General features: G+C 31.9%; 1 protein-coding gene and 1 pseudogene across 3 annotated transcripts in view; both read left to right on the top strand.

Annotated features, from left to right (window-relative positions):
* Positions 1–27909, top strand: part of SYCP1 (synaptonemal complex protein 1) — a 65792-nt gene that overhangs the window by 7235 nt on the left and 30648 nt on the right. For all 3 annotated transcript variants that reach the window (XM_016124404.2, XM_016124405.2, XM_016124406.2), the window contains exons 10-20: positions 357–426; positions 1015–1088; positions 4155–4263; positions 11223–11317; positions 11818–12002; positions 13232–13299; positions 19121–19182; positions 23620–23724; positions 24518–24621; positions 26013–26130; positions 26933–27003. In XM_016124404.2, coding sequence (XP_015979890.2) covers positions 357–426; positions 1015–1088; positions 4155–4263; positions 11223–11317; positions 11818–12002; positions 13232–13299; positions 19121–19182; positions 23620–23724; positions 24518–24621; positions 26013–26130; positions 26933–27003 — 1061 coding nt within the window. The remainder of the gene's footprint in view (positions 1–356; positions 427–1014; positions 1089–4154; positions 4264–11222; positions 11318–11817; positions 12003–13231; positions 13300–19120; positions 19183–23619; positions 23725–24517; positions 24622–26012; positions 26131–26932; positions 27004–27909) is intronic.
* On the top strand, positions 12398–19122 carry LOC107499857 (annotated as a pseudogene).

The raw sequence follows: 27909 nt of genomic DNA, 5'->3' as shown, positions 1-27909 counted from the left end.
CTTTAGAGGGGAAGACAGATGTAAAATAAGTAAGTAAAATAAAGATAAAATTACAGATTTTGATACAGGCTATTAAGTAAATGAATAGAATACTGACAGTTGTTTTGCTGCTATTAGGTACTATATAATATGTCTTCTAGTACCTTCAAGCATATGGGGGGCTAACATAATAGGCACTTTTAATATGTTTTTAGAAAGTTATTTAGTTATTAAAAGTATAGGGTTTTCATTATTCAAAGTTGTGTAGTTTTAAATCTAATGACCATGCAATACGAATTTATTAATTTTTCATAGTTTGAAGAACGCTATTTAAAAAGTCTAAGTATGATTCCTAAAAGTTAAAATTTATATTTCAGAAAATGATAGTAGCTTTTGAGGAACTTCACATGCAAGCAGAGAATTCCAGACTGGAAATGAATTTTAAAAGTAGGAGTCCTATTTAATTTTTATATTCTTCTGCTGTTTATATTTTTATTAGGTGGTTAATGTTTTCATACCTTCAGCTTGTAGCCTCAACTATTTTAAATTTTGTATTGTATGTGGTTTTATAAGCCCCTCAAGAATCTTGTGGAATGTGACAGGGAATTGATATATGTTAAAAACACATTTTTGGCTGCAAAGCTATATTTTCCCTTAAATCAAACTTTTATGATTTGTATTTAATTTTTTAGAAGTGTAATTTGGTCTTATTTTTGCATTTCTTAGTAAAGTGGCATGTAAAAGTAACTATATGTGTTTAAAATCTGTTATTTCATATTAGTGTGTTATAAAGAATAAATTTTTATACATGCACTATAATAAAAATGATAGAATCTTCTTATTATAACTTTGATATTATTTAAGTTTACCATTTTACTAAAGTTAGCAAGAAAACAGCAGCTTTAGTTTGTTAGAAACCTTGGGGGTTTAATATCGAGATAAATAAGAAAGTGAAATAAAATACTAGAAACTTTAAATTTTACTTGCTGTACAATTATATTAAGATATTAAAGTATATTTGTTTTATTTTTAAAGTAAAGGAAGATTATGAAAAACTTCAACACCTTGAAGAAATACACAAGAAGGAAGTAAATGACAAGGAGGAGCAGGTGGGTTTTTAAAATCAATTCTGTATACTTTAAATATGCTAATTCATAAAATATTTAAAATTTCAAAAGAAATTTGTATTTGCTGACTACATGATACATTTCTATTAGAGAATGTTAATATACATATCTAAATATTTAGCCTTTTGCTTAGCAGAATATGCACACACAATGAATGTCTTTTTATTTTTATTTTTTAAAATTAAATTTATTGGAGTGAATATAATAAAATTATATAGGTTTCAAGTGTGCAGTTCAATAATATATCATATGTATTTTGAATTGTGTATTCACCACCCAAAGTTAAGTTTCCTTCTGTCACCTCCTGTACCCTTATCTACTTCCCTCTCCCCACTTTCCCTCTGGTATCCACTAAACTGTAGTCTATGTCTGTGAGTTTTTGTTTGTCTTGTTCATTTGTTGCTTTCAGTTTTGTATCCCACATATGAGTGAAATCATATGGTTCTTAACTTTTTCTGTCTGACTTATTTCGCTTAGTATGATAATCTCAAGATCTATCCACGTTGTCAAAAATAGCGATGTTTCATCTTTTCTAATGGCTGAATAATATTTTATTGTATATATGTACTGCATCTTCTTTATCCAGTCAAATATTGAAGGACATTTCAGTTGTTTCCATGTCTTGGCCACCATGAATAATGCTGCAGTGAATATCAGGGTGCATATATCTTTAAATGCTAGCCCTTTTTGAAAAGCTCAGTGAATCTTCTATAATAGTCATGTTAGTGGGTAATAGTACATTGCTGCAAAAATATTTTGTGAGAACTTTTCTTTTTGCAAAAACCTCATAAAATGTAAAGATGATGATCATTGACCATTCAACCCACATTTTGTAGTTTATTTTGAAATATACTATTCCTGACACCAATGAAGGTGAACTAATTAATTGGGGGAATCATTTTATGAACTATATAGATGTATAACTAATGTACTGTATACTTGAAACTAATTAATTAATTTAAAAAATTAATTAAATTAATTAATTAAAAAAAATAAAACATTCTTTTGCTTCTTTCTACAAATGTCACATAGTATAAGACTTGAAAATGGTCTTCGTTCTTTGACATTCACGAGAGTGTTGGTTTCAGATTATCATTATGCCACCTTTATCAGTTTCTAGCCTTCTGGTTCCCAAATGGAAAGCAATATATAGAAGGGAATCTTCTTTTTGTTTCCCGTTTTTTCAGTTTTTCATCTCTGATTCGCCACAAGATACCTTGTAACAACAACTAACAAGGATATCCAAACAATAGTAACAAAAGTTAATTGAAAGTACAGAGAAGATACTTATAGTTTTCTTTAAGTTCTGGTTAAATGATAGAATTCTCATTTGTGCGTTATTCTAATTTGAAAGTTAGCAATATTCTGTATTTTAATAGGATTTTTAAACCAGATTTCTGAAAGAAGGAGCTCTTTTTAAAAGTTAAAAATAGAATGCAGTGTTAAAGGAGTTCTAGGTGCATGGGCAGAGCTTACAGATTGTTGGAGTTCCCTGTAAAATGATGGTGTGGCCAGCTAGTGTTTTTGCTAGGGACTCTTAATGTTATTTTTAAGACTTTTTTTTCTAGAGTTTTCCAGATTTTGCCTGGGGTTACAAACTTGGCTGATGGCATTTTGGAGCTAGATTGGCAGGGTAGGAAGACAGACTTGAGTCTCATCATTCTATGTTTTGTCTTTTCAGTTATATCTTTCATCCCACCCCTCCCTGTTCCTGGAATATTCAGGTTTAGAGATTCTGTTTTTCAATTTGACTCTACCTGTGTCTCTTGCAAAGATAGAGTAGTGTTAGTTTTCTGATTACATTGGCTGACAGGGAGTAGAGGCAGGAAAGGAGGGTTAAGTGAACCTGGGAGGTCTTCTACACTGTTTATAGTCTTTCAAATAGTCTTCTTATACTTAGTGTCCTATTTCATACTACTTTCCACAATGTCTGTTATCTCTAATTCTAGGAACATTCTGAGGTTCTTTGGGGTGGATTTATCTTTTCATTAGTATCTTCCTTGTGCAGGCTCCTATATTTGACCTTTTCCATTCCTAAATCATTTTCTGTTCCTTTCAACTGCTTTCCTTCTTTATATATTGTGGTTTGGATTATAGAAGTCCCATGGTTTCATGGAAGATGAAGTCTGTCTTTATTGTTTTCCTGGTTATTTTTTGGGTGATTTGGAGATGAAAATAGGCAGCAAGGTCTTTCTGCCATCTTGAATCTGCAAGTCTTCAGCTTATCTTTATGTTTATCGTTCACTTTTTCTTCACATGCACTCTGTATTCTAGCTGTCAGAGTATTTTCAGTTTTCTTAATGAAGCACGATCTCTTGATGTTTTGTGTTTTTGTACAAGTCTAGAATGTTTATTTCCTTGTGTTTGCCTGATTTTTACTTGTCTATTAAGACTCGATTCAGTCCCCTGTGGATTAATTTTTGATTACATTCTCCAAGAGTCATATAGGTGTTCCATTTCTGATTCCTGTAACATTTTTGTCCTGTTACTAATAATATTAAAGTAAAGTTGTTTGTGTCCTGGTTTAGGCTATGAGTTTCTTGAAGGTGAATTCCTTCCTCTCTGTATACTCAATGCTTATTATGGCTTCTGGAATGGTGTAGGTGCACAATATTTGTGGAATAAATGAACCAAGTAGATTTCATTATATAATCTCAGTCATAAGTTAAAATGCATGCTATAATATTGGGTATATCACATTACAGTAAGTCCTTAATGCCATTGATAGATTCTTGGAACTTTGGTGAAACAATATATAATGAAACTAGTTTTACCACAGGCTAATTGATATAAACAAAACTTAAGTTTCTATGGCATCTCATCAAAGTTATAATGAAATAACATTGAACAAAATGATGTTTTTGAGGACCCACTGTAGTTTATTCATTCAGTTATTCAATAAAGGTTTATTGTGAAGCATGTACTAAATGCTAGGCATAGTACTGAAAAGCATATAAACAAATACATAAAATAATTGTAGGTGATAATAAATGCTAATGTTTCATATTTAATTTTTTATAACTATAATGTGTTCTTTAAATATTTTAGGTATCACTGCTATTGCTCCAAAGCACTGAGAAAGAAAAGAAAATGAGAGACATAACAGTTCTGCTAGAGGAATATAGAGATAAAATTAATCAGTTAGAGGAAAAAACAAGTAAGAATTTATATAATAAAATATAACAGTGTCGTATGTATTTCCCTTGTTATGTTTTAATTTTTGTCTTTCATTACAATTTTGTTCTAATGTTTTCTAGTACTGCAATTCCAAACCTGGGGTTAAGCAGTTCAAGGAGGCATAATGAAGTCACTTGGGGAGCTTTTCCAAAGTACATATGCTCTTCTTTTTCCTTTTCATACTCTCACCTTGTCTTCAGTTTCAACAAAGTGCTCTATGAAAACAGGGATTTATTTCTTTTTTGTTGTTGTTGACTGATACATTCCAAGAATATTGCCTGGTACATATTGATTATTAACTATTCCTGGAGCAAGACATTTGGAAAGGCATTAGGGAAAGAGTGTCAAACTAGACCTTAGATGATTAAAGGTTCACGAGATAGTTAATATGAAGAGTGAGTGTACGAAGAAGAAATGGCTTGTGCAAGTCATGGAAGTGTGAGAATTAGGGTATATTTAAAACACCGATTGGTGTATCTATATCTTGAACTAGGGTAGATGGGACTGGAAAAGAATGTTTGGTTCAGATTATGAAGGTTCTTGAATGTCATATTATGTTTAGACTGTGTTATTGAATTTTTTCAAACTTGTTCAGGGCACTTGGAAGGATAAATCACTCTGTGAAACACTGTACCTTTCATAACATCGTAGAGATCTGGTGACTTTTGTCCTTTTTCTCTTAAAAGCCTTCTGTCTTCCTCACATAGCAAATAATTATCCAGTTCTTGCTAACTTATGCCTGCTTATTTCACATTACTGTCATTACTATATCCTATACTCCAAATATATTGAAATTGGTTTAACTTCTACCTTTTATGCTGTTCCTATCTCACCATCATACTCATGGCTGCTTTTTCTGTGGTGTTAGGCTGTTGTAGAGTTGCTAGGTTACCCGTTTTCTTCTCTTTCTGCTAGAGAGAGTATACTTTTCCGAAACTTATTTTTGTCTGTGTGCATTGGTGTTTCCAGGTTGTTGGCTTCTTCAGTTCTAAGTCTGGGATGCGTAATGCAAACAAAAAACACAAAACAAGACCCCAAACAAAAAAAATCTCCAAACTCTCTACCCCAAGGGTCTTACCACTTGCTTCTTAAATTCAGAGGCCTCTAATCTGATCTGCTTTCTCTCCACCTTTCAAAGTCTTCTTATATTTGTTTTATATATAATGCTGTGGGTTTTGTTGTAGCTGGGAGGAAGAGAAAAAAGTATATCTATCCCTTCTTCCCAGAAGTGGAAGTCCTAGTTTAATTACTTTTTATTATTCCAATTTTCATCCGAGACTACTTTGAAAGTTATATAATCTGTTTCTATTTTTTTTTTTTAGTGCTTCTGGAGATATTATAACATTGATTGATTACTTTTCAATTCGTAAAGTTAATCAGTACATTTACCCTCTTGGATTATTGAAGGAGACTTTAGAACATTAATTACATTTAATTCTGTTCCCTTCTATTTTTGTTTTGTATTTTAATTCTATAAACAAGATATTATTACTGTTTTATGTAGACAGTGTTCATTTGGTTTTACCTATACATTTTCCTCTTTCTTTACTCTTAATTTCTTTCTTTCTTTCTTTTTTTTGTATATCAGGCCTTTCATTTTGATTATATCTTTTCTGCCTTCAAGGGGAATATTTAGAATATCTTTTAGTGAAAATACGCTTGTGATGATCTCTCTTTTCCTTTTATTTGTCTAAAAATTTGTTTATTCATTCTCATCTGTAAAGGATATTTTTGTGTAATACATATTTCTAGGTTGGCACACTATTTGTTATTTCTAGAAATTTCTTTTAGCACACTGAGGCTATCATCCTGCTTTCTTTTGGCTTCCTTTGTTGATTTGAAGGTCAGTTGTCAATTCAACTGCTGAGCCTTTGAAGATGAGGTATCTTTTTCCTCTACTGTGACTTTTCAGATTTTCTTTAACTTTGATTTTTAGCATTTTCAGTATGATATGTTAAGATATGGGTTTAATTTTATTTTATAACTTCTTAAATCTGTGAATTAGTATCCTTTTTTATTGCTTTAAATGTATTTGCTCTGTTCTCTTGTTTCTGCTCCTTCTTGAACTATGTATAAAAAAAATTTTAATTTTCTAATTCTGTCTTCTGTGACTCAATCTCTTCTTTATATTTTCACAGTTTTGCCTTTCTGTACTTTATTCTGGATGATTTCTTTTGACCTATCTTATTCACTGATTTTCTCTTCATTTGTTTCTCATCTGATAAGAACTCTTCCATTTTATTTTCAGTTATTAAGATGTTTATTTTAAGATATTATTCTAACTTATTTTTTAAATCTGCTATTGTACTTTATGTAGTTTTCTGTTTCTTATTATTTTCAAGTTTTTTTAAAAAATACACTAAGAATAGCTGTTTTATACTTTCTGATCATTCTTTATCTTAAGTATTTGTGAGCCTCATTCTGTCTTATCTTTCTAATAGTTTTTAGTCAAAGTGCCTTATTTTCTTGTATACCTCCATGCTTATTATTTTTCTTGCAAAAATTATTTGTAGGAATAATTTAAGACCTGCCTAGTATGTAGGTAACTTAAGTAAATGGGAAGCCTTCCAGGAGAAAGTTTTGCTCTGTGCCTAGTGGCTCTACCTTTCTGGCATAATCTTAAGTCATTTTCAAGGCGTGAGGTTCCTTGGACCAGTTAGGTGATATGAACCTGGGCTGAAGATCTCCTTGGTTTACTTTTGCTTCCTCCTTACATGAAGAATGCCCCAGCTTATTGTACAAAAGTGCAATTCTTGGACTCTCAACCTTATATAGTCTTTGGTTTTTCCTTTTCTTTTTCTCACCACATCATAATTTCACATCAAAAGTTCAGTATTGCCAGGATCTGCAAATGCCTTCTGGGCAAAAGCAAGTTCTGTGCTTATCTTATGTTTCCAGGTTACTATTTTTCCTTCACTTTTGGCCTGGTAATTTCTTATTTTATCAGGAGTTTAATGATTTTAATATTCTTAGTATTCGATCCTGAATTTTTATTGCTTTAGAGGAATGTTTGAATGACATACCTCACCCATTACCTCAATGGACTTTTCATTTTATTTATATAATTTCAAGAAGTTTTATTTAGTTTATGGGCATCTTCCTTACCTCTTTTAGTTTTTTAAGGATTGATATAATACGTTTTTCTTAAAATGCACCAGTAATAATTCTAGCATCTGAAATCTTTGCAGGTCCTCCAAGTCTGCCTTTTGTTCATTCTTTCGACTCTGCTTTTGGTGCTTTGTTTCCTCATGTGATTTTTGATTATGATTATAAATCATATAACTTCATCTGTAGAAGTTTTTTAAGGCCTGGATTGCAAGTATATTTTTATAGAGAAAATTTGCCTTGGCAGCTTGTGGAATTTAGGGAGAACTTAGGGGCACTTCAAATTAAATGTTGCCTTGGAGCTTTTTAAGACATTATAACAGCATATATTCAGTTCCCACACGTGCCTAAGGACTAGTTTTTGATTATGATTTTTTAGAGGAGACATTTATTACCAGACTTTGATAAATAGTATCATAGTGGACACCACAGTGTTCAGTTATCATTTCTCTCTCTCCAAATTTACTTTCTCTATTTTTTTTTTTCAGAGTTGGACCACTAACCCTTTCATTTCTACACGGATTTTTCAGAATGGAATTTTAGAAAATGTAATCGCGAAAGCTCATTTTATTGCTCAACATACTTTGTTGTTTTCAACGGTTTTCATGACTTATGAAGCATACACCTTTCAGCAAGTTAAATAAATCTTTATGACTTTGTCCTTATTTTCTTTTCAATTGTATATGCTATGATTCCTCCCTCAAACTTTTTTTGGATGCTATTAAAATATATTTCCTTTAGACCCCAGAATGCATCATGTTCTCTTCCATTTTTTGCCTTTGTATATGCTTTTTCACCTGTCTGTAGTTTTGTCTCCCAACTCGCATTACTCATGTTAATTCTTACCAGCTTTTAATGTTTCAACTCAGTTGTCACTTTCTTGAAGCCTTCCTTGAACTCTTCCTCTCTATGGCTGTCTCCCCTTTCTTGTAACCCTTAGTGATCCTATTTGGCTTAGATGCCCCCTTATGTATATTCCCAGAACTTTTAGTGAATACCCATCAGCACTTATTATTTGTTTGCCTGACCAAGTATATTGTAAATACCATGAATTTTAAGGTTTAGTTTATAGCATATACCATCATCATCCTAATAGTATTTAACATTTATTGACTATATGCTAGACATTGTGGTTAAACATCTTAATTTGCATTTTCTTGTTTAATCCTAACAGCAACCCTCAAGATATGAGTAACTATCATCATTCTTATTTTCCATTGGAAAAAGTAGAATCAGACTGGTTAAGTATCATGTTTAAGGCTATATAGCTAGTCAGGGGAAATAGAATAATTTGAACCCAGGGGAGAGCATGGACTTCTTTTTACCCCTTAGTGTTTTTATGACTTCTAAAAGTAAACACACATTTAAGTCTTTAACCTGTCTTGAGGTTATTTTTGTATATAGCGTAAGATAATCATCCAGTTGAATTTTTTTTTGCACGTGTCTGTCCAACTTTCCAAACACCACTTATTGAAGAGAGTATCATTATGCCAGTGTATATTTTTACTTCCTTTGTCATCCATTTCTTGACCATGTAAGCAAGAGATTATTTCTGGGCTCTCTAATCTGTTTCATTGATCTATGTGTTTGTTTTCTTGCCTGTACCATACTGTTTTGATTATTGCAGCCTTGTAGTATAGTTTGAGATCAGGGAATGTGATACCTCCAACTTTGTTGTTCTTTCTCAAGATTGCTTTGGCTATTTGGAATCTTTTGTAGTTCCATATAAATTTCAGGATTGTTTTTTTCTAGTTCTGAGAAGAATAACATTGGTATTTTGAAAGGAATTGCACTGACTCTGTAAATCACTTTGGGTAGTATGGTCATTTTAACAATATAAATCCTTTTAATCCATGAGGATGGTATATCTTTCCATCTTGTCTTCTTCAATTTCTTTTCTTCAGTGTCTTATAGTTTTCATAGTACAAGTCTTTCACCTCCTAGGTTAAGTTTATTCTTAGGTACTTTATTACTTTTTTATGAAATTGAAAATGGGATTGTTGCTTCCTTTCTCCTGATTGTTCATTATTAGCATATAGGAATACAACATATTTCTGTTTATTAATTTTGTATCCTGTTACTTTACTGAATTCTTTTAAGCAAAGGAAACAAAAGCAAAAATAAGCAAATGGGACTACATATAACTGAAAAACCTTCTGCACAGTGAAGGAAACCTTCAACTAAACAAAAAGGCAACATACTGAATGGAAAAACATACTCCCAAATGATATATCTGATAACGTGTTGATATCCAAAATATATAAGAAACTCATACAACTCAATAATAAAAGAATAATCTGATTGAAAAATGGGCAGAGGGTATGAAAAGACATTTCACCAGGGAAGACATACAGATGGCCAACAGATATATGAAAAGCTGCTCAACATCACTAATCATCAGGGAAATGCAAATCAAAACCAGAATGAGCTACGACCTCACACCAGTCAGAATGCCTGTTATCAAAAAGTCAACAAATAACATGTTGGCAAGGATGTCGAGAAAAGGGACCCTTTGTGCACTGTTGCTGGGACTGAGAGCTAGTGCAGCCCCTATGGAAAATAGTATGGAGATGCCTCAAAAGACTAAAAATAGTTGCCATATGACCTAGCAATTCCACTTCTGGGTATTTATCCAAAGAAAAATGAAAACACTAAATTGAAAAGATATATGCACCCCTATGTTCATTGCAGCACTATTTATAATAGCCAAGATATGGAAGCAACCTAAGTGTCCCCATCAATAGATGAATGGATAAAGAAAATGTGGTATACATGCACACAATGGAATATTATACAGTAATAAAAAAGAACAGTCTTGCCATTTGCAACGAAATGGATGGATCTAGAGAATATTATGCTAAGTTAAATATGCAGGCAGAGAAAAACAAATACCATATGGTTTCACTTATATGTGTAATTCAAAACAAAACAAAACAAAAACCCCAAACAAAATAGAAACAGATTCGTAGAAATAGGGACCAGAGGGATGGTTATCAGAAGGGAGGGGGTGGGACGATGGGTGAAAAGGGAAAGGGAATGTAGTCAGTAATATTTTGATAAGTTTACACAGTGATAGAAGATTACTAGAATTAGGGGGTTAATCATATTATAGGATATAAAAGTGTCAAATCACTCTATTGTACACCTGAAACTAATCTAACATTGTGTACCAACTATACATAAAAAATAAATTTAAAACAGTGAATGCACATATATAAAGCACAGAGACTAGTACTTGGCATTTAGTATTTAGTAACATTAGGTATTGAATGGAGTAGAAAACTTTTTAAAATAATATTTAAATAAATATATTTTAGACAATTTAAAAATCAAGATAGCAATAATGAAAAAATCACGAATAATTTCCCCATTAGGAAGTAAATTACTTTAAATATTTTTGTGTGTATTCTTTCATATGCACCGTTTACATAAGTACTGTTTTTAACACCCTTCTCTATGATATTTTATAAATATGCAAATTAATAATAAAGTGTCATCTTTACAGTGATTATGTTACACCATTGTGTGTATGTACTACAATAATATATTTCCTCTTGGATATTTAGCTTGTTTCCAATGTTTAACTATTATTAAAAAATGTAGCACTGAAAATCCTTAGATATTTATTTACTTTTGAGTGCTTGGGAGATAATAATCTTGAGTAGTCAGTCAGTAAAAGTTGATGATGACTGATATAAGTGCATCTATATTTGCATAATTCTTCCTCATTTTGGAGTATCTAATGGAGAAAAAAATGTAATTGTTACAAATAATTTGTTTTTTTTTGGTATATATTTTTTATTAAGTACTACCATCTACCTCTTTCTCTTTCAGAATTACAGAGTGACATCTTAAAAGAATCAAATGAGAAGCAGGATTATTTGACAACAGAACTAGAAGATTCTAAAATGTCTTTGCAAAGAAATATGGTATGATTTAAAACCTGATTAGTGTGTGATAAGTGTCACATTTTCCATCAGTCAACAAATATTTATCAAATGATAATACTATGTAAAAGAACTCGGAGCTTCAAATAGAGAGGATACAATTCAAGTCTCCAAAATGCTTATAGTTTAGTCAGAGACATTGGATAAAAACACATCAAAGTATAACAAATACAAGACCATGCTAGGTACCAACAGTGTGATTCAGGAAAAATTACTACAGTTGTTCTAAGAATTGAAAGAACACTGCGTGCCGAATTGGCTAGAAAGATTTCATGGAGAGGTTGGAACTATAGGTTGGCTTTGGAGGAATGGTGAATTGAAATAAGAGTAGTGAGTGAGCATTACAGATTGGCCAGTGTTGGGTAGCAGAGAGGAGTGAGAGGTGACAGAGGGAGAGACAGCAAATTACAGAAGCAGATGAGTTCAGCTTTTTTTCTTAAAACCCTGAGATCATAGCTTTTGTTTTGTACTTTTTCCTTTAGAGTACTCAAAAGGCTTTAGAGGAAGATTTACAGATAGCAACAAAAAAAATATATCAACTCACTGGAGAAAAAGAAGCTCAAATAGAAGAATTTAATAAAGCTAAAGCTGCTCATACATTTGTGGTTACTGAATTTAAAACTACTGTCTGCCACTTGAAAGAATTATTGACAACAGAACATCAAAGGTAAAAATATTTTTTATTTAGCTGAGTAAAAACAATTTACTTCTAATATTCAGTGTTATTTTCATTGTCAACTGACTTGTAATTTCTATAACAAATATAACCAGGTCTTTTTTTAATGTGTAAAGTGGGAATACATTTTAAAAGTTTGTATTGGGTAGGTATCCTAGGAAAAGATAGCAGGTATTCTCTAGGATAGTTCCTATGCCTGCATTACCATAGAGTCAAGCTAAAATAGGCTGATAAGTGATGATGCAGTGATATGACATATTTAATTAAACTGTGGATTATTCTTAGCTTCATAGAAATACTTCCAATGGGGAAGTGAAATTTATTTTGCTGGATTCTGTAACCTTTCTGATTTATAAAATTAGTAACTGGCCTGGTACAAAGTAAGTACTCACATTTTTATTAAATTAATGAATTAATGAATATGATTAACTGTATATAAAATAAACTGTTCATTTGCATTTCATCTAAATAGAAGTTTGTCTAAAACTTGAGTTAAAAACTTACTGTTTTTCACTACTTTATATTAAGGAAAAATTCCTGTAAAGTTGTGTTATGAGGTCTAGGTGATTAATTTTTGTCTCATTAGCATTAGGATTAATTAAATAAGGTGGAAGAGAGAAAGAAATTTTTCTCTGAAGTCATGACCTGGCCTAGCAGTGTTTTCTCTTTGCTGCTTGTGGATGGTGAAGTAAGAAAAGCTAGCTTTTCTAGCTCAGCTAATCTTATATATTCTTGATTGACCCATCCACCTGATTTACTAATTTTAAGACTATAAGTAACCTTAGATATCATCTGTATCAATTACATCAGTTTTATAGACAAGGAAATGGAAAGCCAGAGGAGTTAAGCAAATTGCACAAGTTTTCATATTTATATTATTCCTAAAGCAGAATTCAATATAATAGTAGTTATATACTCAGTCTCTCTCAAAGTTTTAGGATGTGTTAATTTGATTATCATCATAGCTAAAATATAAATTGTGACCACAAGCTTTAAGGTTTTATGTAGATTTAATTACTATGCACCTATGTCTTTATAATAGTAATATCTTATTTTGAAATGTTGCACTATCTGGCACAGAGTAGGTGCTGGAAAAATGTTTAATAATAGAGTGAGTCTGCGTTAGGATGTATTGTTGCTAAATTGCACCAATTTTAGTTACGAGATGAAATCTTTCTAAAAGAATATTTACATTGTAAACTAATAATATATTTTACAAGATTGGAAAAAAGCGAAGATCAGTTGAAAATACTTACCGTGGAGCTTCAGAAGAAATCGAGCGAATTGGGTAAGATTTAGAGAATAATATGTGTACATGATAATATTAGCCAATTATAAAAACATAAATACCATTTCAGAATAAAATATAGTTTTCCCTCTGTCATTTATCAATAGTGATTATTTATTTGATATTTCAAAGATAGAAAGACTATTCAGTTTCATTATGCAATTCATAGATATCTAGAAGTATAAGGAGCTTAAGAGATGTTTCTAGTCTATTTTCCTTATTTTAGGATTCAGACAGAGGTCTTAATAATTCTCAGTGAGAAATGTCTGTTACATTTTAATTATAAAATTTCATTGATTTATCATGTTGGATTATGAGCTATTTATAGGAACATGTTATCCTATTTTATCATAAGATGCTATTACTCTTCAGCAACTCTCATGGCCAAAAGAGACAGAAGTTCTATAGTTATTTTGTGAATTTATGACCATTTAGTTAGATAATTCTAACAACTCTATGCTTTATATTTACAAATCTTTATATGTACAAATGTGGAGAATTATAAAGATGTAAAAACTTTTTTCCAATTTAGGTGAATTATTTTTGTAAATTAAAATAATTCATGAATTGGCAGGTGTTTTTCTAGAATATCCCCATAACTTTCCATAAGCTTTATTATAAGCTTTGAATACTTGTATAATTAAAATAATTGTGATATTTCCACATTGAGTTGTTTGGCTGAACTTCTAAATGCTATTTATACTTTTCCTTTTGTAATGCTTAATTTTATACTACAGGCTAGACTAGCCTTTAAGCATAAAAAATTGTACTTTCCAATGATACATAATTTAATTGTTTTATATTACAATGGTTGTAAATGCATTTTTAATCCAATTTTTAGATCTTCCTTCAGAGCTTAAAGTATTGTTCTACATCACCGCATATATCTTTCTTTAGAATTGTTTAATTGAATATTGTAGACTAAGGAATACTTTTAGTCCTTCAAATATCTTTAATGGATATTTATTTGTAACAATTCAGTCTGATATTGAAATTAAGTGGCTGTTACTGTCATATTACAAAATCAAATGCATATTGTGATTTTTATAATACTAGTATATTATTCTAGCACTGTGGAACAGTTCTATATGTGCTTCTTAGCATTATCTTAAGTGCTGTGGAAACATAAACAAGAAAATACCATGCTCTTGAGAAACCTCTATTGTGGGAGAAAGGTTGGACCCATAAACCATTAGAGAGCAATGTTTCTAAAATGAAGGAGTGTGAACAAGAATTCTATTAGGAGAAGGGAAGTAAATATTGGAATTTCTATTTCTATTTATTTATATGTTCTACACATGTTTTGTAATGAATAAATCACAATACACATTTATGTTTTACAAATTTATATAAAATATAAATATATATTTGTGTTTATGCACATTTATATATTTAGGGTGAATGCTCAGAGATTTCTTATTGATGGAGATGTGTTAATGTTGATAACAAGAGGAAGCCAAAGGTATTGATGTAGACTGCAGAACTGGAAAAGGTAGATTTTTATTTAATAGAAGAAGTAGATTTTAAAAGTAGACTTTAAGGAATAGAGAGGCTTCTGATGGTTTTAGAGAATGATAGGGTGTGGAAAGCATTATGTATAGGAGACTAGCATTAACAATGACGTAAGCACTTAATATTAATTTATTTCTTTCTTTGGCTAATGGTATACAGTAGTTTTCAAAACCAAAAATCTTGGAGGATTTCTGTATTATTCTTCTCCCCTTATCTTTCACTTCTAATTCAGGTTATTCGGTGCTGTTGTTTCTAACTCTTAATATCTAGCTTAGAAAATCTAACTAATCTAACTTTAATTCTTTCTCTTTTTCTTCCTCTCCACAGACCTAGACCAGGTCAGGTTCTCATTTCCTCTTTCCTGGTTTTTAGAGTTTCAAGCACATCCTCTTAGCCTAGCAGAGGGGGGATGCATGGGAGCAACATAATGGAACACAAGTTGTATTTGGCAGATAATCAGCAAACCATACTTCATGTTACCCTCATTTGTTTTCCTCTTAGTTCATCCCTTGTTGTATTTATTAGGCTTCTATTTGCTTTATGTTTCTTTCATTGACCTCCTTTCTTACTGCAATAGCCCTCATTCTTATTTGTTTCCTTGCTATACTTTGCATTCTTTCTTGATTGTATTTCTTAGGCTTACATCTTGGTTAGAGTATTCCTCCATCTGCCCCCATTGTCCCCTCAGCAGTCTCAGTCACTGACTCATCCTAAGATCATTTCTTTTTCTGTGTACTTCTCAAATACAGCTTGCTCTACCCCCTTTCTTAAACCTTGACAATAGGTCTGGACCAGACATCTGTTACTGGAACTAATAGTTGTAGCTAGATAATCCAACTTTTTGTTTCTAGTATCATCTACTGTTTATTCTTTCTTTGCACTGATGCTACAGTGTTCCTTTAAAATTAGGAATCTGACTATTTTGTGTTGCAAATTTAAGAGCCATTTTATTGCCCGAGTTCAGACTTTTAAAATATCAACTATCTTCTCATTGCTCATTTAAAGAGTGAGGGTAGTGCATTCCAAGTTAGTTAAAGCCAACTTTTAATACAAAATCTTTGTGAAATAATTTTTTTTTTTTGCAGTTTCTTTACTTGGTACAGCTTGCTTCTTCATGCATCTCCTATCTTGAATTCAGTCTGAAACTGCTCTAAATTGCACCTTTCTATGTTCGTACCTGTGTTTGCTTTCTCTCTGGTTATGTAACAGATTTTCCCTTTAGTATTTTCTGTTGTTGCTGCTGCTTATTGTTAATCTATTGATATTAGATAATATAACTATGCTTTTAGACTTAGATGTTTATTCTTCAATTAGCTTTGGATATATAATTAGGATCATAACAGACAAGGTCTTTTTTCTCATGAGATCTATTTGGGGAGACATAAAATAATTACAAATAATATTTAATTACAAATTGGGATAAGTGCTATGAAGGAAATGAAAATGATGCAATTAAGAAAATAATAGGGCCTAATTTAGATTTGGCAATCAGGGATGGCCTTCAACCGAGACCTAAGAAATAAGTGAGATTTAGTGAGGTACGACATGGAGAGAGCTTTTCAGTCAGAGGGAAAAGCGCATAGAAATGCTCTGAGGTGTGAAGAAGCTTGGTTAATTCAAGTGACTGAATGAAAACCTTTGTGACTGAGTGTAAGAACTGACAGGTAAAAGGGAATGAAATGAGTTTGGGCCAAATTGGATAGGGCCAAGGAATGAATTTTGATTTTACTCTAACAACTAAGGAAAACTGTTAAATGATTTTAAGTAGAGGAATGACATGGTCTGGTTTATGTTTTTAAAGGATTACTGTAACTTCTGTATGGCAGGTAAAATTAGTGGTGGGTGGGGTATTCTGATAGTGAGTAGAACTGGAGCAATCCCAATAGGACAAGGTTTGGAAAACCAAAGGGAGAAAAGTAGAGTGGTTAATAGTATCAAATTCCAGAAGTCTCCACAATAATGAGGACTAAGAATTGCACCACAAGGTTCTCTTACATTGACTGCCTACGAGTTGCACTGTAAGAAGCAACAACCTCTCTCCTTCCTCTTACCTGTCTGCTCGGCAGCTGCAAAGCAGCAACCATGCATGAGTGCCTCTCCATCCATGTTGGCCAGGCTAGTGTCCAGATTGGCACTGCCTGCTAGGAACTCTACTGACTGGAACATGGCATCCAGCCTGATGGCCAAGTGATAAGACCATTGTAGGGAGTATATAACTCCTTCAACATGTTCTTCAGTGAGACAGGCGCTGGCAAGCATGTGCCTAGGGCAGTGTTTGTAGACCTGAAACCCATGGTCATTCATGGAGTTCACACTGGCATCTCTACCAGCTCGCCCTGCCCCTCTGTTCTGAGCAGCTCATCACAGGCAAGTAAGATGCTACCAGTAACTATGCTCATGGGCACTCTGCCATCGACAAGGAAATCATTGGCCTTGTCTTGGACTGGATTTGAGAGCTGGCTGACCAGTGAACAGGTCTTCAGGGCTTCTGGATTTTCTACAGCTTTGGTTGGGGTTCTGGTTCTGGGTTCACCTCCCTGCTGATGGAACGACTCTGTCGATTATGGCAAGAAGTTCAAACTGGAGTTCTTCATTTACCCAGCCCCCCAGGTTGCACAGCTGTAACTGCACCCTACAATTCCATCCTCAGCACCCACACCACCCCGGAGCACTCTATGCCTTCATGGTTGACAGTGAGGACATCTATGACATCTGTCATGGAAACCTCGATATTGAGCACCCAATCTACACTAACCTGAATAGATTGATAGGTCAAATTGTATCCTTCACCACTGCTTCCCGGAGATCTGATGGAGCCCTGAATGTTGATCTGACAATTCCAGACCAATCCGGTGCCCTATGCCCGCATCCATTTCCCTCCGGCCACATGTGCCCCGTCATCTCTGCTGAGAAAGCCTACCGTGAACAGCTTTCTGTAGTGGAGGTCACCAATGCATGCTTTGAGCCAGCCAACCAGATGGTGAAATGTAACCCTGTCTGTTGTACCATGGGGAGTGGTTCCCAAAGATGTCAATGCTGCCATTGCCGCCATCAAGGCTAAGCGCAGCTTCCAGTTTGTGGACTGGTGCCCCACTGGCTTCAAAGTTGGCATTGATTTCCAGCTTCCCACTGTGGTACCTGGTGGAGACCTGGCCACAATACAGTGAGCTGTGTGCGTGCTGAGCAACAACACATCTGTTGCTGAGGCCTGGGCTCACCTGGACCACAAGTTTGACCTGACGTGTCCCAAGTGTGCCTTTGTTTGCTGGTATGTGGGTGAGGGCATGGAGGAAAGAGAGTTGTCTGAGGTCCGTGAGGACATGGCTGCCCTTGAGAAGGTTGGTGTGGATTCTGTCAAGGGGAGGGTGAGGAAGGAGGAGAGCAATATTAAAGTTAAAATGTCACAAAGATGCTACTTTTACAGGGAAACTTATTCTGTTTTAATCATTGAAAAGGTTTAATCTAATCAGTTAATTTGTATTTAGCAGTGTATACTCTTATATACAATTACTGGCCTATGCTTTGAAACACAATGCTTTGTTACAGACCCAACCTGTCCATTTCTCTGAAGGGTTTGAATAAAATATTCCGTCTTAAATGGGGGGAGAGGAGGAATTGCACCAAAGATGGTTATTGGTGTGATCTTTGAGATCATCATTTTGCTGATCTTATGGAGATAAGCATTGATTTTACATGAGGTTAAGAAAGCGATTTGTAGATAAACAGGAATTTGCAAATAAAAAAGAAATTCGACAGTAGTATGAAAGGGCAGAAAGGTAAATCAGATATTTTTGTATTCATATAGATGCTTAGATGTGATGGAGGTCATCAAAAGTTTTCTACAGAGAGTCAATAGATATTGGTAATATAGCAACTAAAGTCTTAGAGGAGGTGGGAATGTTCAGATCCAAAGTACAATGGTCAGAGTTAGCTTGCGTTAAGTGGATCACTTTTTTAAAGTTTGGAGTGAAGATTAAGAGGCCAGATGTTTAGATAGTGATGAGTTTAAGGCAAACGCACATGCTGAGTGACCTCATTCAAAATATAGTTTAGATCGATCACTTTTTTTTTTTTTTTTAACGAACTTTGGGCTCATTCTATGGTGTAATTAACTTTGTAGAAACATTATTAAGATTTATTCATTATTATTTTGGTATGGTTCTATGGACTTCCTCTATGTTTTATGGTACTCTAGTTGCATTAATCCATCTCTTTTAGTTTTTTCCTTTCAAATGATATTCTTATTTCTTGTCTCGCCTATACTTTTAATCCAAATTTTAACACATTTATGTGCTTTTGCTTATTTTAGAAGAGATGACTAAGTTTAAAAATAACAAAGAAGTAGAACTGGAAGAATTGAAAAAAATCTTGGTAAGTTTATAGTTTCTCTTTTTAATATATAGCAATTACTTTTTAAATCCACTGACTTAGACTCTCACACTAGAGATGTTTTAAGCTAGTTTTTTTTTTTTAGCTAAATATAAAAAAAAATTACATTTGGTTTTCAGGTAAGCCACATGCTTATCTGTACTAATTTTTTTACATCTTGGTAACTGTTTCAGTGTCTTTATATTCTTCGAACATGTGTTAGCATTACATTCAAATAAGAACAAACATGAATGTTATGTTGCTGATTATAAATTTCGTGTGTCTTTGATACCTTTGAGCCACACAGCTGCAATTTTGAGATAAATATGTATGATATATATTCAGTACCTAGCTTTAGTGTTCTGGTAGAATCATGTTTAATGAATTCGTTAGGATAAGGCTTCCTTATATTTTAATTGATTACAATGTTGGCAGACTTTTTGGTAAAGGACTAGATTGGAAATATTTTAGGCTTTGGGGGCTATATATAGAATGTTAAATCTCTCTTTCTACCGCTTTCATGCCCCTATTCTCTTCCATATCCTCCTTCTCTCTTATTTTTAACAGCCTTGTAAAAATGTAAAAATCATTCTTAGGTCAGAGGCCTACAAAAAGAGACTGCAGGCTGATTTTGTCTTACAAGCTGTAGTTTGCCAACCCTTGCTGTAGAAGACTATTGTTTATGATTATAATTATTTAATTTTGAGTTTAACCTATCATATCTCTACCTGATTTTACAACTCTTAATTCCTCCATCTCTTGATAAGTAATTTCCTCAAATGCTTATCCTTTCTGCATTGAATTGCTTTTGCACACTCTTAAAAATAATAATAATGCTTACATTGCTTTCAAATTTGATAATGGATACTTATGCTTTGTCTCTGCTTAAATATCAATTTTTTAGGAAACCTCTCTTGATATGCTTAGCTAGTTTAAGTCTTAGTATGGCTTGTGGCTTGTTCCTATAACACCCTGAACTTTTCCTTTTATAGCACTTATCACAAATGAAATTATTTTTGGTATAATTATTTAATGCTTTATTTACCCTTTAGACGCTTCCTTACTTAGCACAGTAGATGACACATAGTAGGTGCTCAGTGAATAAATAGTGGAATAAATGTATGTTCCAATAAGGTTTAAGAACCTATGTCCTATTTACCCTGTAACACAGTCACTGATACTTTGTAAGCGCTTTATAAATAATTGTCCGATGAATGAATACTAAAGCATTGTTTTGCTATAAGGATTCACTCCTATACAGACAAGATTTGGTTTAGGGTTTTGTTATATTTGAACAGCAAGAGAGCATAATTAATTTCTTGGTCCTTAGAATCATAATGCTTTGATTGATGTTCAGCTCTTTACTTATCTGGATGACCTAGAGCAATTTTCTTAATATCTGGATGCCTCAGTTTTTTATTAGTAAAATTGGGAAAATACAGACCTCATGGGTGGTTGTGAGGGTTAAATAAGATAATACATTTACTCATTTAACAAGCATTTGTTGAGTTCCTATCTGTTATATCTGAGGATGCAAATGGATGCATATTCTGCTTTCATGGTGTACAGTCATGAAATAACCACACAAATACAAGCAGTCATTCAAAGATAATATTAAAATGGTGATAAGGGCAATAAAGGATTAGTTCACAACACTATGAGGCCTATAAGAAAAGGATTTGAGCTACTTAGGTCAGGAGAGGATTTTTTTTTTTTTAAAGTAAAGATTGAACTGAAATCTAGAGAAGAAAAGGAAGAGCTTATCAAGTAGAGGAAATATTCTGGGGAAAGGTACTTTAATGGGAAGGAGTATGGTGAGTACAACATGAAGTGAAAGAAGAGTGTAGTGCAACATGAGGCTGGAGAGTTGGGGAGAAGGAGCCTGGCAGTTCATGGCCTTTAAAATCACATCAAGAGAATTTCTTACTTATCCTAAGATGAATGGGAAGTTCTAAAGAATTTCAGCAGGGAGTGACTTGCTCAGATTTGCATTTCAAAAAGCTCATTTGGCTTGCAGTGTGGAGAACAGTATATTAAGATAGAACAGTTAAGAGGAGACAATCACAGTAGTCAGAGGAGAGATGAATATAGTTTAGGCTGGGAGGTAGTATAGTAGTGAGAAAAAGTGGGTATTTTTGAGAGAGATTTAAGATTTAAATACTTTGGATTGAAGGGTGATATTACCATTTGTTGAAAAGGCTCTCCTTTTTCCATTGAGTTGCTTTTGCACATTTACAAAAAAATCAGTTGGCCTTGTTTGTGTGGGTCTATTTCTGTACTATTTCTGTTTTCCTTGATCTGTTTGCCTATCCATTCACCAGTGTATCAATGTCTTGATTCCTGTAGCTTTGTATCAAGACTTAGATTTGGGGATTGTGATTCTTCCAGCTTTATTATTATTTTTCAGAATAGTTTAAACTATTCTAGTTCCTCTACTTTTCCATGTAAAGTTTAGAATCAGCTTGTCTATAAGAAAATCTTACTGGAATTTTGATTGGAATCGTGTGAAATCTATAGATCAAGTTGGATTGGATTGATATTACTATGTCGAATCTTCTAATACATGAACATGGGGTCTGTCTCTATTTATATAGAGCCTGATTGATCCTCTCAGTAGTATTTTGCAGTTTACAGCACACAGATCCTGTACATGTTATGTTATATTAATGCTTAAATATTTATTTTTAAAGGTATTTAAAATAGTATTTAAAAATATTTTTCCAATTTTACATTGCTAGTAGATGGGAATATGACTGTTTTATGCATTGACCTTGTATCTGCAGTCTTGCTAATTAAATTCACCTAAGAGTTTTATTTTTCAAATTTCTTATAATTTTTTGTATAGACAATTGTGTCTGCAAATAGGGACAGTTATATTTATTTTTTTAGAGATTTCCAGTGTGACATTGAATAGGGGTAATGAACATGTACATCTTAGATGTCTTGATTTTAAGGGAAAAACATTCATTGTTTTACCATTAAGTATGATGTTAGTTGTATATTTTTTGTAGTTCCCTTCCATTCCTAGTCGTTGAGACTTTTTATTATGAATCTATGTTGAATTTTGTCAGATGCTTTTTATGTGTCTATTGATATGATCCTGTGGTTTTTCTTTATACTGTTAATATGGCGTATTATGTTGATTGATTTTTCAAATACTGAACCATCCTTGCATTTCAGGATATGTCCTACTGGTATGGTGTATTATTCATTTTCCATGTTGTCGAATCAGTCCTGTTAATATTTTGTTAAGCATTTTCATGTGTGTGTGTTCATGAGAGTTATTGGTCTGTTGTTTTCTTTTCTTGGATGATCATTTTTGTCTGTTTTTGGAATTGGTTAGTTCTGGCCTTATTAAATGAGCTGGGAAGCATTTCTACTGCCTGGAAGAGATTGGGTAGAATTAGTGTTTTTTTTTTTTTTTTCTTTAAATGTTTGGTAGAATTCTCAGTGAAATCATCTGGACCAAGAAATACCTTTTTGGCAAGATTTTTAACTATGAATTTAATTCCTTTTATTATTATAGAACTATTAAGGATTTTGTAGTTTACGGTTTTTAAGGAATTAATCCATTTCACTGAAGTTGTCAACTTTCTGTGCATAGAGTTGTTTGTAGCATTCCCTGTTATCCTTTTAGTAAATTTTCACACTTTTTGAGCCATGTGGTCTCTGTTGCAGCTATGCAACTTTGCTGTTTTGGGCAAAACATGCATAAGCAATACATAAATAAATAGATTGGCTATATTACAATAAAGCTTTATTAAAAATAAGCAATGGCTGGATTTGGAATGTGGTCTGTGCTGACCCTTGGTTGTCTAGAACATTGAATTCAATTCTAGGCACCTTATTGAAGTTGAGATTTTGACAAAGTGAGCCCATCCTGTTGGAATGAGGTAATTTAAAACTATATCGTAAGAAGAATGATAATAAGAATTAAAGATTTTTGATAGTTAAGAAAAAAGTTAGGGAATGATGATAATACTTTTCAAATATTTATCAGTTATCATGTGAAAGAGGAGTTAGACTTCTGTGTGATTAAGGAAGGCAGAACAATGACCATTGCATGAAAGTTATAGGGGAGCACATTTTTGTGCAATAGGACAAACAGAATTGATAGAATACTGAATTACTAAGAAATGCTAATAAATTGGTGTGATTTATACTTAAGTTAAGGTTTGATTTACTGTGTGACTTATACTTAAGTTAAGGTTTGATTTACTGTGTGATTTTTTTTAAATAAGAAAATTCCAGGGCCCTGTCCAATAAGTCCTCTGTTATCATATTTAGTTTTAGAATTTACTTAATAATGATTTGTTTTCTCCTTTTTAAAAAATATACCAAAAGAGAAACTCATAATCTTCACAACTTCATTTAGGCAGTTTGATTATTTTGAATATGTGTGTACTTTGGGTGTTGTGATTTGTTAATTTTCTTAAATAGGCAGAAAACCAAAAGCTTTTAGATGAAAAGAAACAATTTGAGAAGATTGCTGAAGAATTAAAAGGAACAGAACAAGAACTAACTGGTCTTCTCCAAACCAGAGAGGTTTGTTTAAAAAGGATACATTTTTCTTTCACATATTTTGTTAGTACAGATTTACAGAATAGATTATGGCATAGCTATTAACTTTATGAAAGATTTCTTCCTTTTAAAAGTATGTGTTCCTGCTATATATATTATGCTAATGATTCATTTAAAACACGTCTAGAGAACCTCCTTCCACATTATATATAATGTGGGAGAGATCAGCATTTAAGATATCAATAGTATTTGCATAATGCCATGGCTTATAATAATTACATTTCTTGATATCTTGAGTATATCTTAATTGATACATTTAAAAGTGAGCCTTTATTAAGTTCTTGGTTTACAAGAGTTTTTGTAGTGCTCATGTTATAATTTTAGAATGTTTTTTTTGTTTGAAAAAGTGTATTTTCAGTCCATAACAGTATTATACTGTAACCATATTTTTATTATGGTAAGAAAAGCTTAATTTTTAAGATACTAATTTTATTAATACATTTCTTCTTAATAGTATAACATTTTAGTGGAAGTTAATTAGTAGCATAAAAATGATAAACATTTTTTATAATATGTAAATATAATTTTACTGGTTGAACTTCAGAATTTCAAAGTGGAATTTACTTATGTTGCATTTGTCACTGCTTATTTTAAAATTATAATGGCTATGGCATTAAATCTACTTATTTTAAAAATTCAACATATTCCTAGCAATTTTTTTTGCCAAATGTAGGACTTAATTACATAGAATGACTAAATTTTTTAAGTGAGAAAATTGTAAAGACATTTACTGTGGTTATATATGTTTATTTTCCAGAAAAAAATACATGATTTGGAAATACAATTAACCGCCATTACGACAAGTGAACAGCACTATTCAAAACAAGTTAAAGAACTGAAAACTGAGCTTGAAAATGAGAAGTATGTTTTCTATCATAAAAAAGCTATGTAGTCAATTCTTAAGCTTCTTGGTAGTTAGTAAATTATGTTAAATGTTTATTCAGATGGGCTTAAAGTTGTATTTTATTCCTAAAGATCAAAATAATTTATCAATTTTATTGCTTAGGGAAAACATATATTATTGACATAAAAAGAGATTACATCACAAAGTTGAGAACTGCTTTAAATGAGTATATTTTCTTGGAGATATTTGGTTTCTCATAAAAATAATAATTTATAGTTGAAACCAATTATTTTTATTGTTTTGTTAAATTATTTCATAGGTTTGTATTGATGAAATGACAAAATACAAATTCATTTTTTATATCAGCCAAGTAGAATATTTAATCTAATGATTCACCTACTCATTAAGTTTAATTATGAGAGAAAGTGGGAGGAAATAATTATTGTGTTATTACTCAGAGAGAAGTAAATTCAGATATACAATATAGTGGTGAGCTTGATTTTTCCTTTTTGGTTACTCAGCTCTAGATAAAAATGAGAAATAAGCAATTTACTCAGCATCTTGTTTCTTTCCTTTCAGCTCCCATTATTGCTTGTGGTTCCTTTTCAACAGTACTTTTTAAGGGGCTCCGGGTAAAATTAATCTATTGACCCAAATCCTTTTTAATGAATAGACTGATCATTTATTAATTTATGTTATCCTCGGTGTGTTTGCTTTTTCATTTTTTAATGAAAACTTTTATGTATTTTTTGATGAATTTCTAGTATCATAAAGTAGGAGGAGATAATAGGTGCTCCTGAAATCATTCCATAGAGCTACATATTCCCTTTCCTTCATTTAAAATTGATCCTGGTTACAACCAATAACTGCAGTAATCTTTTCCAGTGTAGAGCATTTGAGACATTGTAAGAGCAAGACAATATAAAAAATGAATTTGTATTTTGTCATTTCATAAAGGTTTGAATGAAGGTTAAACCTAGTTTTCTTTATTTTAATTAAAATACTTTAATTAAAAATAGTCATGCCTCATGTACTACTTTAAACAAATCACCAGAAGTTTGAGACAGTATCTAAGAGAAAAAAATTATATGAAGAAAATAACATACCTTTCAAAATTTGTGGAAAAGTATGGGGGATGAGGTGTGGGGAATATGCAAGGAAATATATGACATCTTGGAAAACTTATTATAGAAAAATTTCAAACATGTACAAAGTAGAGGCAATAATGTAATGAACCAGAATGTACTTATCACCCAGCTTCAGGAATTATTAATAATGGCCAAACTTATTTCATTTATACTCCCAGCCCTTCCTCCCTTGTCCCTAAGTCAAGATTATTTTGACTTAAATTTCACATTGCACAATTTCAAATGTAAATATTTTGGTATGATATGTTTTTTAAAAACAGGCTTAAGAATATTGAACTAACTGCAAGCTGCAACAGGCTTTCACTGGAGAACAAAGAACTAGCACAAGAAACAAGTGATATGGCCCGAGAGCTCAAGAAGCAGCAAGAAGATATTAATGTGAGTTGAAAAAAAGTACCAGTGAGTTTTCTTATCTGTAAAATTATGGGTTAGAACAGATGACCTGTAAAGATTCTTTCAGCTTTAAAAGTCTGATTATATTAGAGCTGATGCTTTGTTTTAGAAGAAAAATATACATATGATCTTAGACGGTCATATGGGCAAAAGAATACAGAGGCTACTACCCATTGGTAAAGTTAATCTAATTTCAGGCATCAACATTTTTATAAAGTATTTATTCAACAAGTATTTATTAAGTAAATTATATAAGACACTGTGGAGGATACAATGATGACTAAAATATCATCCTTCCTGTTTAGGAGCTTTTAACTGAATAGAAAAAAATAAATGCTCAAATAACTTAAACAAAATAGTATATGTGTTGCTTTGGGGATGAACTGTTATCTGAGTTTACAGGATTACTTCTGCCTAGGTAGAAGAGAAGGCTTTAGAGAGAATATAGCATTGATTTTAGCCTTAAAAGATTAATAATTATGAGTTTAGTAGGTAACAATGAGTGGAAAAGCAATTCCTGAAGCCATAACAATATAAACAAAGTATACAAGTCTCCAGGATTACTGGAAAACAGCAAGTAAGACTTGTTTGGTTAGCTGCTGTATAGAGATTGTTAGTGCAATAAACTAAGGCTGAAAAAGTAATAGAACTATGCAAGTTAAATAGCTTATTCTTTTAATTTATATATAACTAAAAGAATTTTATACTGCTAAAGGTCTTAAATATTAATTTTAATTTTATATTTGTTGAAACAAAATAATATAAACAACATTAATTATTTCTTTAGAATAGCAAACAGCAAGAAGAAAGAATGTTGAAACAAATAGAAAATCTGGAAGAAACAGAAACACAATTAAGGCAAGACTAACGAGTTAGCCTTTTTTGGCAAAAAATTTTAGTATTTTTTTTTAATTTGTTAAAGTTAATTTATAATAAACTTATATTGAATATAATGTAAAGTAAAAAAATCAGACTTAAATTACTGCTTTGGAATTCTGTTTAAAAATAAAGTTGTAATGATGTCTGTTTTATACTTAGTGTTGAAATAATGAGATTAGATATAGAAATTAATTTTAAAGCATGATAAACTTTCTAATACTTAATATTTATTTAATTAAAAAGTATACCAATCATATCATATGCCAGAAAATTTAGAAGAGAAATAAAAAATTTAACATTATTTTAAGTATTATTCATGTTTCTAAGTGTTTTCACAGTCACCAATTTTTCATGCCTATATACCAGTCAATCAAAAGGATATGACATTATTTATTTTAATCTTTTATATTTTGGATATTTGCATTTTCCATTTTGCATTCTCATAAGCAATACCGTAGTGAATATCTTAGCACATGCAGATTTTTTCTTAATTTTGAATTTGACAGGATAAATTTCAAGCAGTAGAATTTATTGAGTCGGAGGATTATTTCAATGACTTTTGATAGAGATGATTTCTAATAGGTTATATCAATTATAAACCAATATGGTAGGAAAGTACTGGTTTAAAAATGATTTAATTGGTTTTGAATATTATTAAGTAATTTGATAATATAACAAATAAAAATAACACTTTTTGTGATTTATAATTTTAATTGTTTTGGGATAAGCTTTAGAATTTTTCATGTTTGGCTTACTAGAATTTCTTCTTTCTAAAATTGCTCATACTTGTTGCCCACTCTATTTTGTGGTCTTGATTGTTTTCTTACTGATTTAGTTAAGCTTAAAAAAAATATTAACTCTTTATCTTGTTTTATTTACAGTACA

This window comes from Rousettus aegyptiacus, unplaced genomic scaffold (genome assembly GCF_014176215.1).
Source record: "Rousettus aegyptiacus isolate mRouAeg1 unplaced genomic scaffold, mRouAeg1.p scaffold_m13_p_17, whole genome shotgun sequence".
Lineage (NCBI taxonomy): Eukaryota > Metazoa > Chordata > Mammalia > Chiroptera > Pteropodidae > Rousettus > Rousettus aegyptiacus.
The sequence above is the reverse complement of the archived record's forward strand: the minus strand, read 5'-3'. Positions and strand labels throughout refer to the sequence as shown.